Source organism: Leptidea sinapis, chromosome 33, assembly GCF_905404315.1.
Source record: "Leptidea sinapis chromosome 33, ilLepSina1.1, whole genome shotgun sequence".
Taxonomy (NCBI): Eukaryota; Metazoa; Arthropoda; class Insecta; order Lepidoptera; family Pieridae; genus Leptidea; species Leptidea sinapis.
The window spans coordinates 8229209-8243006 of NC_066297.1; the positions used below are offsets into that span (position 1 = coordinate 8229209).

At 35.7% G+C, this 13798-nt stretch overlaps 1 protein-coding gene across 1 annotated transcript in view; it reads right to left on the reverse strand.

The window, feature by feature from the left end:
• Nucleotides 1-12715, reverse strand: part of LOC126974711 (transmembrane protein 145-like) — a 33784-nt gene extending 21069 nt beyond the window's left edge. The window contains exons 1-4 of the mRNA XM_050822300.1: nt 12602-12715; nt 10308-10457; nt 5336-5472; nt 2941-3247 (exon numbers count right to left, since the gene is read on the reverse strand). Of these exons, the coding sequence (XP_050678257.1) occupies nt 2941-3247; nt 5336-5472; nt 10308-10457; nt 12602-12694 (687 nt within the window). The 5' untranslated portion in view covers nt 12695-12715. The remainder of the gene's footprint in view (nt 1-2940; nt 3248-5335; nt 5473-10307; nt 10458-12601) is intronic.
• Between the last annotated feature and the right edge of the window lie 1083 nt (nt 12716-13798).

Below are 13798 nucleotides of genomic sequence, written 5' to 3' on the forward strand. Positions count from 1 at the left end.
AATAGACTTGAGATTTCGCTATTTGAATTCTAAGCATTTGTTATTATAATAAATAACCTACTCTTCAACGTAAGAAAGTGCTCGGTCCTGATATTTAGTCGTTCGTGCGACCCCCGCCACCACCAGTACTGTGTCGGTTGCGTGCCATTGAAACGCGTCGCAGAGGTAAAAGATCTAGGAGTACAATTCTCACATTCCGGAAACATATAACCAAAATATGCAATAAGGCGTACCGTAACCTAGGCTTTATATTGAGGCAATCAAACGGTTTCACTAACCTCAATGCCGTGCGTGCCCTATATGAAGCTCTGGTGAAGAGTCACTTAGAGCATGATTCGGTTATATGGGCACCGAATGAAATTAAATATAAGCAGATGATAGAAAAAATTCAAAATAGATTTGCAAGGTACTTATATTTGAAGTTGTATGGGGTGTATCCTGGCTATCCGTTGCTGTATCCAACTTTGTTCGTCCTAGGTATGGTGGGATACAGCAAATTGGAAACAAGAAGGGAAGTTGCGCATGCCAAGTACCTTCTCACGGTATTGCGGGGTAAGAAGGACGACTCAGCCACCCTTGAACAGCTTCGACTATACGCGACGCACCGCTTACTCGAGCGCTGCGCACTCTTAATGCCGTATCAGAACGTGTCGATCTCTTCACATGTACTCTGACTGAGTTCACAAAGGCGGCCTCTTGTATTATAGAAATTATTTAAATATTAAGACAAAATATTGACTTGTAATTTTTTATTTTTATCATATGTTTATAACAATTTAGTTCTTTCGATTGTATTTCAGCTGGTTTTGACATTTGACATTGTGTGACTAATATTTACTTATTATTATTATTATTGTGTGAGTAGCGCCTATATAATCTATATGACTAAGCTTTTAAATTGTATCTATTAGTTTGACATATTATATATAACTAGCTGACCCGGCAAACGTTGTTTTGCCATATAAAGTATAATTCACGCGATAGTTTTATAAGTAATAAAATATTGCCTATATATATATTGTACATCATTTTGTTCTATTGTCAATAGTTTTTGCAGCGCACGCAAAAATAGGTTTTCGATTTTACACCTTGATTTTACAAAATAGCAATTTTATTACGAATCCCTAATTTTGAAAAAAAAAACATAGCCTATAGCCTTCCTCGATAAATGGACTACCCAACACTGAAAGAATCATTCAAATCGGACCAGTAGTACCAGAGATTAGCGCGTTCAAACAAACAAACACTGCAGCTTTATAATATTAGTATAGATTAATTTTATGGACAACTACACTAGCGCATTAGGATCACCCTGTAATGTTAGCGTAAAATTGAAATTCTAATAAATAAATAAATATTTTTTTTTTAAAGTTATATCACTTGTACGAATCCATAATGGACTCGCCATTTACCTGATGCTATTCCGATTCCTATCTCGTCTGTGTACATCTGTTTATTTTCTACATGGAAATTTTTGTTTATCCAAAGGATTCCATTCTGTACGGTTCTTAGGAGTTCGAATGCATAATGGCCTCGCTATTTACCTGATGACTTCCTATCAACTCTGTATACCTCTGCTTCTGCTGCTGCCTCGCAATTTTTGTTTATCCAAAGGCTTCCATTCTGTGCAGTCCGTAAGTGTACGAATCTACATTCGAATTGACATTGAAAAATTATGCTGAGCTTAAGCTGTGACAGCAATGCAAAAGCCAAGTTGCGTTTCATCACCCTAGGCTAATTTTAGGCTATTTAAATAGATCTCCTTAGTATCTATAGATCGCCTTAGTAGCTCGACTTAACGTAACTCGAGTAGAGAGCATAACAAGTTTGTTTGTTCCTGGTGTTACCAATATGATTATCACAGTTTTTTGTAAATACGCTAGTAAATTAAATGACATATAATCTAGTGTAGATAGTGACAGGAGGGGAGAGTGAAGAAAAGGAAGAAGAGAAAAAGAAAAAAATTATATTTAGTTTTGTATGAAACGTGCAGTGATTTGACATAAGTTTGCAATAGTAGTAATTGCAGTATTGTGAACGGCCACGAAGTATAATCCGGCTAAGATTGAAAGCTTCGCTAGCTTCTTAGAGTTTCGCTAACCTGCTGGCACTTCCGTTTCAACAGTTGACGAGTTAGGGGCTCGTTAGAGTAAAAATTATCTGTAGTTAGGGCGTAACTTCACCCAATTTCTGTTAGTCATTGTGTAATTCATAATTTATTCGTAGAAGCTTATTCTATTTAATTTTACATTTTGATATTAGCTTGTTTGTCAATTTTAGTAGGTGGTATTGAAATTTGTTATAAAAAAACACTTTTGATCAAATTTCCTTGACTAGACAGTAAATAATTTTAGATATCGTATAGGTAAGCATATATGTTTATTCAAGCAAAACAAATCTTATAACTATATTCACAGTACTATGATTAAATTAAAATAACGCTATCATTACGGAGAAGCGTACCAAGAATACTGGCAGCATTTCCACGTTGGATAGCTAGGCTGATCCGTTGACCGAAATAGTTGAAAGCGCTTGGATTTCCAGTAGCCCTATTGAGGCGCAAAGATAGTACTTTGTACATTCTCCGTGCCTGTGGGCCCCACGGGCCAAGTGTCTCGACAACAAACGGCACAAATATGTATGACTCACTGACACCGACATATCTGCGACGTTTGCTGTCTTTGGTAGTCGAAGCAGCAGTCCCCGCACCAAATGAAGTAACTTGGACATGAGAAGGAGCCAGAGTGTCAACGAAAGTCGCGTCCCACACCAGCGCCCTTCCCCGTAGCCAAGCCACCATGGTCATTCGGTCAGGACGCTTGCCATCGCGGCGGCTATAACCATTAGGCTCTAAAACAGCTGGTATATTAAGAGTGGCAAATGCCCTGACTTCATTAATGCTGGTATATATAATATATAGGTATTAAAATGAATACATACCCCAGTATTATTTCCATCGAACAATAGTTCCACATCCATCAAATTCTCCACAGTACTATTCTTCAACGGACCAATATTCTCCCACAACTCTTCATCAGGTATTTCAGTGGTGCTAAACTCATCTGTCGCTTGTAGCTCGTACCAAGTCGTCTTCGATTCAGTATCATTTGTAGTAGAGTTCGTCTCTGTGAAGGACTTTGATGTTGTTTTTAGGAACTGATCATAATATCCCAGGTCAGGGACGGCGTTATTGGGGTTAGAATTGCTTTTTGGTTTTGGCGGTAATTTCGTTTTTGTAGTTGTAGTACTGAAATGTCAGAATAATCTATTTATATAAAAATAAATTGCTGTTCGTTAGTCTCGCTAAAACTCGAGAACGGCTGGACCGATTTGGCTAATTTTGGTCTTGAATTATTTGTGGAAGTCCAGAGAAGGTTTAAAAGGTGAATAAATAGGAAAATGCTGCTAAATTAAATAAAAACAACAAATTTGTTTTTCCATACATAATTTCTATGAGAGAATTTATTGACGCACGGTTTGACAGTTCTGCTGTGAAACAATTTCATTACGACAGCAGGGTGCATTTTTTACGAAGTAATTTTTGATGTTATGATATATTATTGACAAATTCATAAAAAACATTATTTTATTTGTTAAATACAGAACAACGTCTGTCGGGTCAGCTAGTCGCTTATAAAATGCTCACATACCTTCTTATTTATTTACGGTGTGTGTGGATGATGCAGCTACAGTACTCAATAACTTTTGTTTTGTATACTTTCTTGACTTACTCGTGTAAGGCATTGACTATTTGACATTGAATTTGAATGTCAAAAAAAATTTGATTTCTGTTTAAATTTACCGCTACTTCGTCAATTGTTGAGCTAATGAAAAGAAATAGCATATATACTCATTGCCACTGTTTTAAATCAAGATTTACATTTTCATAGTTTTACAAATCATTTCAATTACAATATATGTACCGTCAAATAGTCAATATATATTTAGAACTTACATCATTTTAACATTAACCTTCTCACGGATTTTTTAAGTAAGATATTTTTAAGTTGGATTTATACAAAATTGCGCTCATCACGTTGAGACAAGATTTTAATAGCTTAAGGCCTCAACACATGGTCGGATTTGATACGGCCGGGCCATCGGATGGTCCGGTGGGCGCCTCGCACAGATTGGTCCGGCGACGTACTCGGTACAGCCCGGTCGGTAATAATAATAACTTTGTGCGATGTACAATACGAGATACCATCGAATACAGTCCGGTGCCGCGTCCGAAGGTTCGGCCGGACCATATCCGAGCATGTGTTTAGGTTTTAAGACTCATTTGCCACTAGCTACGGCGCCCTTCAGACCGAAACCCAATAATGCTTACACATTACTGCTTCACGCCAAAAAAAGACTCGCACCCATCCATAATCTAGCCGGCATCCTGTGGAAACGTCTAATCTAAAAAAAACTAAAATCTTTAGCAAAAAACTGAAGTATCAAGGTTTTGTTCTCCTTCGCCAAAACGGCCAATCGTAAAAAACATGGGAGAGGACAATAATATAAGGGAAAAAAATAGGAAGGAAATATTCTTTGTCGGATTGTTTTAATAATTCATCTGTTTTTTGTTTATTTAATAATCACTGTCTGAACTAATCAAGCACATCGAAAAGTAACTATAAAAAAAAATCAAAACACACACAAAATGATTAATTAGTATTTTCATTCATTAACGCGAGTGTCACACATTTAAATCTCGTCCCGGACGAGATCTGGAAAGGTCTTGTAACGCCGAGTTAACTAAAATAAAAATGTGACTTTTACGCAAAAATCTAATGTACAAAAAACACAGTTACTGTTCTATTTTAAGAATGGACTGTAGATTATTTGGTAGGCGCAATAAAACTACCGTGAAAAAAGCAACAATGCATGTACCACCTACATTTACTGCCCCTCGCCACACAGCATCCACCGGTGCACGAACTACAGGAACCCACGTGGTTCGAGGCTCGAGGGGCAGCCCAGAACGTCTCGGACGGCATCTTCTCGTCCGGCGGTCGCAAGCGGAAGAGAGCTTGTGTAGACTTATGAGTTGCGCCAACACATACGTCACGCGATTGTCGCGACTAGCGCCACCGTTTGCTACCGGTTTCAACTTAGGGTTGAAGTACAGTAGCGATAGATGGCACCTTAGCAAGTTCGATCTCCACAGTTGAAATTAACTGGCACTTTACCAAACAATATACAATGCAAAGACCGAACAGTTACAATTATACGCGTTTTAATCGTTTAAAAGTGTTTTATTTAAGTGATTAATAAACTAAAAATTGATCTTGAGTCAAAGGCTAAGGAGAAATCAGAGGTTGCTGATGATAACAATAATGAAAGATACCTTTTAGCAGCGGGAAGCTCCTTGTCAGCTCTGGTAACAACGCACCCAGAATACTCCGTGTCTGGGTACCAGTGAGACAGCTTGATCATCTGGTTCTGTCCCCCCTTGTTTAGTACAGCCTCTCGCGCTTTGCAACTCTTGGCAACGAAACAAATAAACAAATATTTATTAAAAACTTACCGTCAAATAAGCCAACTTTGCCCGTTTTTTTTATAAAGTCGAATAAAACATCCTGTTTCTCTATAGGAATGTATATACATTCTTAATTTTTTAGGTGTATTACGATCATACGAATGCATTACTTATAAAATTGAAAAAATATATTACAAGTTAAAACGATTTTTCTTCGATTTTTATGACGGGCAAAATAATCTGTGTTTCTTGCCAACATTGCCCACGCCTATTTTTTTAAGAAATTTAAGTCTTATTAATACGTAATATAAATCACAAATAGAAATATATGAAAACTAGGCTTAGGCTTGATAGTTTTATATAAACCTTAAGCAGTTTTGTAATAAAATCAGTGGGCAGTGTTACCCAGCGATTATTGCTCATTTCCATACAACTTCTAACAAACTGTTGTGGGTTGTCGCATGTTAGTTATGAGTCTCGAGATTTGGAGAACATTAGAAATAATATTTTAAATAAAAAAAATATAGAATCAAAAAATGTAGTTATTTAGAAAAAAAAAATGTTTTATCAAAGTTTGACAAACTACGTAGGTACCCTGTTTTTCTAATACTATCTTAAAATTAGAACGAATAAACTATATTTTGTGAATTCAAACATGGCGCTGTCAAACCATCCTGATTTAGTGAAATTGTACCTTGTACCCGGCGGTACTTCAGTAATCCATTCAGAATATAAGATTGTAGCTTTATACACTACATACAAGGGTAAGGATGGCCATTCGCTATTGCTGTGAACATAACGGATATGTTTCTTTTAGTGGACTTGGCAATCCTTTCAGGATATCTTACCCCGCGTCGGAATATACCAGTGGGACGCTCTTTTGCACCAGTGGGAGGCTCCTTTGCACAGGATGCCGTCTAGATTACGGGTACCACAACGGCGCCTATTTCTGCCGTGAATTAGTAATGTGTAAACATTACTGTGTTTCGGTCTGAAGGGCGCCGTAGCTAGCGAAATTACTGGGCAAATGAGACTTAACATCTTATGTCTCAAGGTGACGAGCGCAGTTGTAGTGCCGCTCAGAAATTTTGGGGTTTTTCAAAGAATCCTGAGCGGCACTGCATTGTAATGAGCAGGACGCATCAATTACCATCAGCTGACCGTCCTGCTCGTCTCGTCCCTTATTTTCATTAAAAAAAAAGTATACACTTTGATGATCCTGGGTCATCCGAAAGATTAGTTTCGTCAAAATTGATAATGTTTGTTGCTGGGATGTCTTTCAAAGTTATGCTTAAATTTGCAATATTATCAGCTATTTCTTTTGGCCCCTTTTCCGCTCGTGCTTTTGATTTATTTTGTGTCATTCTTACACTTATGTTATCAGCATGTCTAGCTAAATAGCTTTGCACCCATGCATCTCCTGGAATTTTGAACACAGGTTCTCGAGAATTCTTTTTTAAATATTCATAAACTATTAGTTTAAGATCCAATTTATTGAGTGCGTTGCCGAAATCGCTAGACGCTTGCAAGACTCGCACAAGTTTGTTTTATTCCTCCTCTCTTAAATGCATAGGATGCCCAACTTCGAATGCAGTTTCTTAAATTTTGTTAACAATAGTGCGTCTTGGGATGCCAAATTGTAGTTCAGCATCTCTTGAAGAAAAGAAGAAACTGCTTGACAAGCTAGCTGCAACATTTCTTCCTAGTAATTTTTGTATCCACGAGATCCTATTACGCGTCTTGATTTTCACTGTCTAATTCTAGACTTGTGCTTGTTTTTCTTTAATGTAAAATAATTAAATTAATGGCACAATGATGTACATTATTTTGAAAAACCCATATAAGCTTACAACTAACAGTTTGCATTATTTTAAGCACACAATGTGAATAAAAAAATTATCAAGAGAAAATTTTAATTGATATTATATTTATAAGGCAGGAAGAATGTTTCTTTACACAAAATCAGTATTGAAATCAGACATTATCAAAATTCGATAAATTGGGAACATCATTTTTTTATGTCGGTTAAAATGAAATTTTGACAACCCTATCTGCTTTTTGATGACGGGCAAAGTTGACAAGAATGGGTCTGAACAGTTCAGGGTAACTTTGCCCTCCGTCATAACTGTTGTGTTTCAAGGCAATGAACACTGACACGACCTTTAAATGCTTTTAAATTTGTTATTCTATAACATACAGGAAAATAAAGTTACCTGCGTTTTTCCCATAACGTAAAATTCACCTAAAAATAAGGGTAAAAATTTTCCCGCAACAAAACACACTACGTTCGACAAATCCTGACAGGTGACTGAACGAAGTTGGGAACGAAGGCAATGCGTAGTGTTGCCAGATACATAATTGCCAATACTCATTGCCACTCTTTTATATCAAGATTTAAAAAACACTATTCCAGAACAATAGATATAATATGCTTATGCTTATGCCTTATTATTGGATTCTTAAAAAAACCCAAAAATTCTTAGAGGCACTACAATTACGCTCGTCACCTTGAGACATAAAAAGTAAAGTCTCACATGCTCAGTAATTTCACTAGTTACGGCGCCCTTCAGACCGAAACACAGTAATATTTACACATTACTGATTCAAGGCAGAAATAGGCGTTGTTGTGGTACCCATAATCTAGCTGGCATCCTGTGCAAAGGAGCCTCCCACTGGTAAAATTATTAGCAAGGTTTACCATTCTATCCATCTCTCTAGCTCTATAGATAAAGCGGTTAGCACCTTTAAACTAAACTAAAAAAATATTTATTAAGATACTATCTATTAGATCTATCTAGATTAAGGATTGGTCTCCGCTGCGCTCCAACTAGATACTGCAGGCGTAGTCGCAAAGTGCGGCAACTAATAATACTACGCCCGAGTGGGCGTACTGGAGCCATTCTCGAACAATGTGCCACATGTTCTGTTAAACTTTGCTGTTAATGGAAACTAAAATGCCGGGTTGCGAAGTATCTAAACCTTATCATATCAGGAATCACATATCAGTAAGTATTTTATATTTTATTAATTTCAGTATAAAATAACACGAAGCGTATGTTACATATAGTATGCTAGTCAAATCTGGAATCCGGTATATATGATACATAGTAAAAGAATTGAACAAATACAGAAAAAATTAACGAGATTTTTAAATTATAAGTTCAGAATTCCCAAAACAGATTACAAGACTCGGTGTACTCGATTTCATCTCCTACCATTAACACTCCGTAGATCCATGACTGATATTACGACTATTATGAAAATTGCTCAGGGTAAGATTGACAGTCCAACCTTGTTATCTAAAATAAACCTCAATATACCGTACCAACATTCTAGAAAAAAGGATCTCCTCCATATTCCACTCATGCGCACAAACTATAGATCACACTCCTTTATACCACGTACTTCGTATAATTTTAACAAACTAAAATCATCCGAAATAGATCTTTTTTGTTCCAGTTTAGGTAGTGTTAAGAAACATATTATACAAGATTATTTGCAAGTCACAGAAAAGTAATACAATGACAACATAATATATGTATACTTTAAGTCAATTTAAATTGCAAAAAAGCGTAGTTAACTAGTACATAGTAATGCCTTTAATTAGTTTAAGCATTTGTAAAAACGTAAAAAAAAATACTATTTAATACCTATTTGTGGAGGCTTTTAATTGGCCTATATATAAACATGTAGATATATGTTTTTGTATTGACGGCTGTTAGCCACCCTATGAAAATAAAAATAAAATAATTTCAAAGATTCCTGTCAAGATGCCACGCACACAAGCATCTTTACAAATATACAATACACACTACAATATAAAGTTGCCGTAATAAAAAAGCTATTGTTCTTATGTAGTGCGTGCGGTATCTAGTTGGAGCGTAGCGGAGACCATATTATTACAACAGACTCGATCCTGCAGACAAACTATTAGAACAGTTTTGTGGGGAAAAGTTAGCTTTAGATTCTTTCTGTAAATTTTTAATGGTATCTATAAATAAATAGGTAAATAAAATAAACGCGTTTAGCCTAACGTGAATTACTGTAATAAATCAAAAATAAAATAAATAATGTTATTAAATCAATTATATTTATTTTATTGTTGGTAATTTTTTTAATTCAACTTGTTATAATTATTAAAACTGTAAATTAATATTTATGCATATGTATTGTATCTTAATTTAATATTATTATTTTTTTCTTTAATGAAAATAAGGGACGAGTCAAGCAGGACGTTCAGCTGATGGTACTTGATACGCCCTGCCTATTACAAAGTGACGCTAAGGATTCTTGAAAAACCCCAAAAATTCTAAGTGGCACTACAATTGCGCCCGTCACCTTGAGACAAGATGTTAAGTCTCATTTGCCCAGTAATTTCACTAGCTACCGCGCCCTTCAGACCGAAACACAATAATGTTTACACATTACTGATTCAAGGCAGAAATAGGCGTTGTTGTGGTACCCATAATCTAGCCGGCTTCCTGTGCAAAACAGTCTCTCACTGGTAATTGTACACAAATTTAATCTGAAAATAAAATTTATGAACGATGCGGAACTCGGACCCGCGACCTCTCGCGATCCGTGCGAGCGCACTTGCACTGAGCCAACCGTTCGAGTGACGTATCGTTGATAAATCTTGTATGTATTGTTCAGATCAGATTGTGGCTTCATCTACAGCATCTACTTTATGTCGCTCTTTCAAATCTAAACAATTTGTTATTTTTTAAAGTGATAACCCTCACTTCTGGGATTAATTACACAAATTACACATACAAAGTTCAAACTGTTTTATTCGCGTTCTATTTCAATGGTGGAATCAGTCCTAACAGATATTACTTACTTTCTCGCTGTGGTAGACGGCTGGCCATTGTGAGTCATCATCATAGTAGAGTAGCAGGTTGGGAGTGCCCAGGTCTCTGTCAAACTCTATGAAGTACTCGAATTGTCCCTCAAACGACAGGAAACAGAAGCGAGCGAGGAACGCCCAGTTCTGAAAAGATACACACTTTATTGTTGTCTTTTAATTTATTGTTTTTTTTTTTTTCATTTATTGTTTAAAACAAAAACAAACAAAAAAAAGTGTGTGTGTACCTACTTATGTATGCACGCAAGAAGTTATAAGGCCTAACGAAGCAAAAATCCTTAAAATTATTTATTCCTCGTGCTATTCTACGTTTGTACAAAAACAATGTTGTAATAAAGAAGATATTAAATACGACCAATGCAAATATTATTATAGGTACTGCATAATTTAGTTAAATAACGTGTAATTAAATATTATTACATTATTTTTATAAGATATAAAATAAAACTATTATTTAGGATTCGTATATTTCAACAAGGCCTTTGATTCCTTGGAACACAAAATATATATCTGGGAAGCACTACATCATCAAGGAATAGCAGAAAGAAATAAACATTTTGAAGAACGTTTATTTTAGAGCGAGGAGTCCGACAAGGAAACCCTATGTCGCGCAAATTATTCTCAGCTGGAGATGATTTTTAGGGATTTAGATTGGATTGATAGTGGACTTAACGTAAACGGCGAGAAATTAAGCCACCTACGCTTTGGCTACTGATGATCTGGTTATATTCTCTGAGTGCCCACGAAAGTAAGAGCAAATGTTTGCGACAACTAGCAGATCAAAGTGCAAATGCAGGACTATCCATGAACAGCTCAAAAAAAAAATATGACGAACTCTTCAAAACATATAAAATTACGTTAAATACGGAACAACTAGAGTACATCGAAGATTACATTTATCTAGGACAGTTAATTTCAGAAACTAATACTATGCGTAAGGAATTCGTTGATAGGAGGATAGCCAATACATGGAAGAGATATTGCTCCCTCGATGAAGTTATGAAGGATAAGGGAATGCCAATTAAAGAGAAAAAAATAATATATTATGTATCTTACCTTGCTTGACCTATGGTTGTCAGACATGGGCCCTAAGCAAACATATATCAAATAAATTAATGTCTATCAAAACAGCATGGAAAGAAGAGTAATTGGAGTTAAAAGAAGAGATAAAGTAAAATTGATGGATATAAAAAGTATCACTAAATTCAAAGACGCAAAATCAATATGCAGAACACTAAAATGGCGACGGATAGGACACATATTAAGAGAAGAACAAGAAAATTGGACTAAAATAATAAGAGACTGGTATTCAAGAGATGGTACCTAGTAGAAGAAAAGGAAGATGAAGTAAAAAGAATAGCTGGGGGAGTAAATGGATCCAAATAGCGAAAGACAGAGATGCGTGGAAATCTTTAGAGGAGGCCTTTAGCAAAAGAAAAAAAAGCTGTTTAACTTAACATATAATTTAGATTTAAGTTTATATTTATTTAAGCATCATTTAACAGCAATAAAGGCTTATTTTATTTTACATTTTTTTGTACAATTAGAGAGTTTTTGTTTTGTTATTTTAAAACTTGTATATAAATTAAAATTACAAATTGTAATTTATTTAATTCTCGTCCATTGGTCGTGGTTCAGAAGACATATGAGTTACAACTTACAAGAGGCTTGGTAGCTGAAGTATGGTACTAGTTGACCAGCTAACGTTAAAGCGTCGAATTTGAGTGACGGTGTGCGCGCGCATTTTATTTACATGTATTATGGTCTCTGATATATAACTTCGAAAACAAATTAATAAATTTTATGCTAAAAGACACAGTGATCGTTACCGCATAGTAGTGAACACGTTGAAAACAATAGCGGTAAACTGTTAACCTTTATTTCTAGTAACGCACACTAAAACCGTCACATACGTATCACGAATATAAGACGTATCTGTCACGCACACCAAAGTAATAAACCTGGCCTGTTTTCGTCTATTGTCTAACAATATTGTCTGGATGTGTGGCGATCTCCACAGTGCGGTTTTCAAGGACCTTTCTTCCACGAACTACAAAGCTGTGGAATGAGCTTCCTTGTGCGGTTTCTCCGGGACGATACGACATGGGTACCTTCAAAAAAAGGGCGTACACCTTCCTTAAAGGCCAGCAACGCATGATTTCTCTGGTGTTGCAAGATAATGTGGACGGCGGTGATCACTTAACAACAGGTGACCCGTACGCTCGTTTGTCCTCCTTTTCCATAAAAAAAATATAGAGACACCTACTTACCTCCTTAGTGTCAATCCTGCCTTCAACCCATTTCGCGTATGAAATCTCTGGCAACGCGAGGGTTAAAAAGCAAAACAACGTTGGTCCCTGCATTTCGACTAAACTACAATTAAATGTCTCTGAAAACAACTTAAAAATAAATAACCATTCAAAACAAATGCTTTTACATTGACTATTGCGTAAATTAACAAATTCACGAATAAAGTAAAACAAAACATTAGAACGACACAGAGAGCAATAGAAAGAAGTATATTGAAAATGAGAAAAATTCAAAAGATAAGAAATGTTCTAATTAGACAAAGAACAAAAATAAAAGATGCACTGACCCACGCATTGAAACTAAAATGGCAATGGGCCGGTCATATATCACGACTCACAGACAACAGATGGACGATAAAGACAACGAAATGGAAAGGGCCGGTGGGCATTTGAAAAGTTGGAAGACCGTGTAAGAGGTGGGCTGATAGTGTGATTGAATACGCTGGAAAAGACTGGCTAATATTGGGCAAAGACCGAATAGTGTGGAAAAAAATGGAGGAGGCCTTCACCCAAAGAGGGGCCCATACTACTAATTAAACATTTATTATTAAGAAATAGAAAAAAAAATACTAACATAAAACTATTCTCTTTTTAAGTTCTTATAATATTAGGCTTAAGTTAAGTTTACTAACAATAATTGTAAGTTCGTTTTAATTTTTAAATTTAGCTTAACTTAATTATGTAATTTAGTATGGGAATTTTTTATTATATTTTATTTTATTTATATTGCGTAAATAGACGACATAATATAGTTAGCCTGACGTTTAACGTACATTTTAACATGCATGCATGCTTTCATGCGACTCAGTCGCCTGTTAACATGCACAATGCAGGTGTTATAATTATTATAAGTACAATTTAATATGTAGGCCTTAGATAAATTATAATACGTCTAGACAGCTGTGAAAACGTCGAAAAAAAATGTGGTTGATAGTTAAAGTTTATTTTGTGAAATGCACGCACACTAACGCAAAGTGACATACAAATCAGTAGTAATCACGACTCACGAGTATAAGACGTAGCACGTCACGCACACTAAAGTAATAAACCTGGCCTGTTTTTATCTGTTTTCTAACAACAAGACGTTCTTTCTAGACGTAAAAATTATCTAACATGCAGGCATATAAAAGGTGGCCTTAAAACGGCAAAAATAAACGC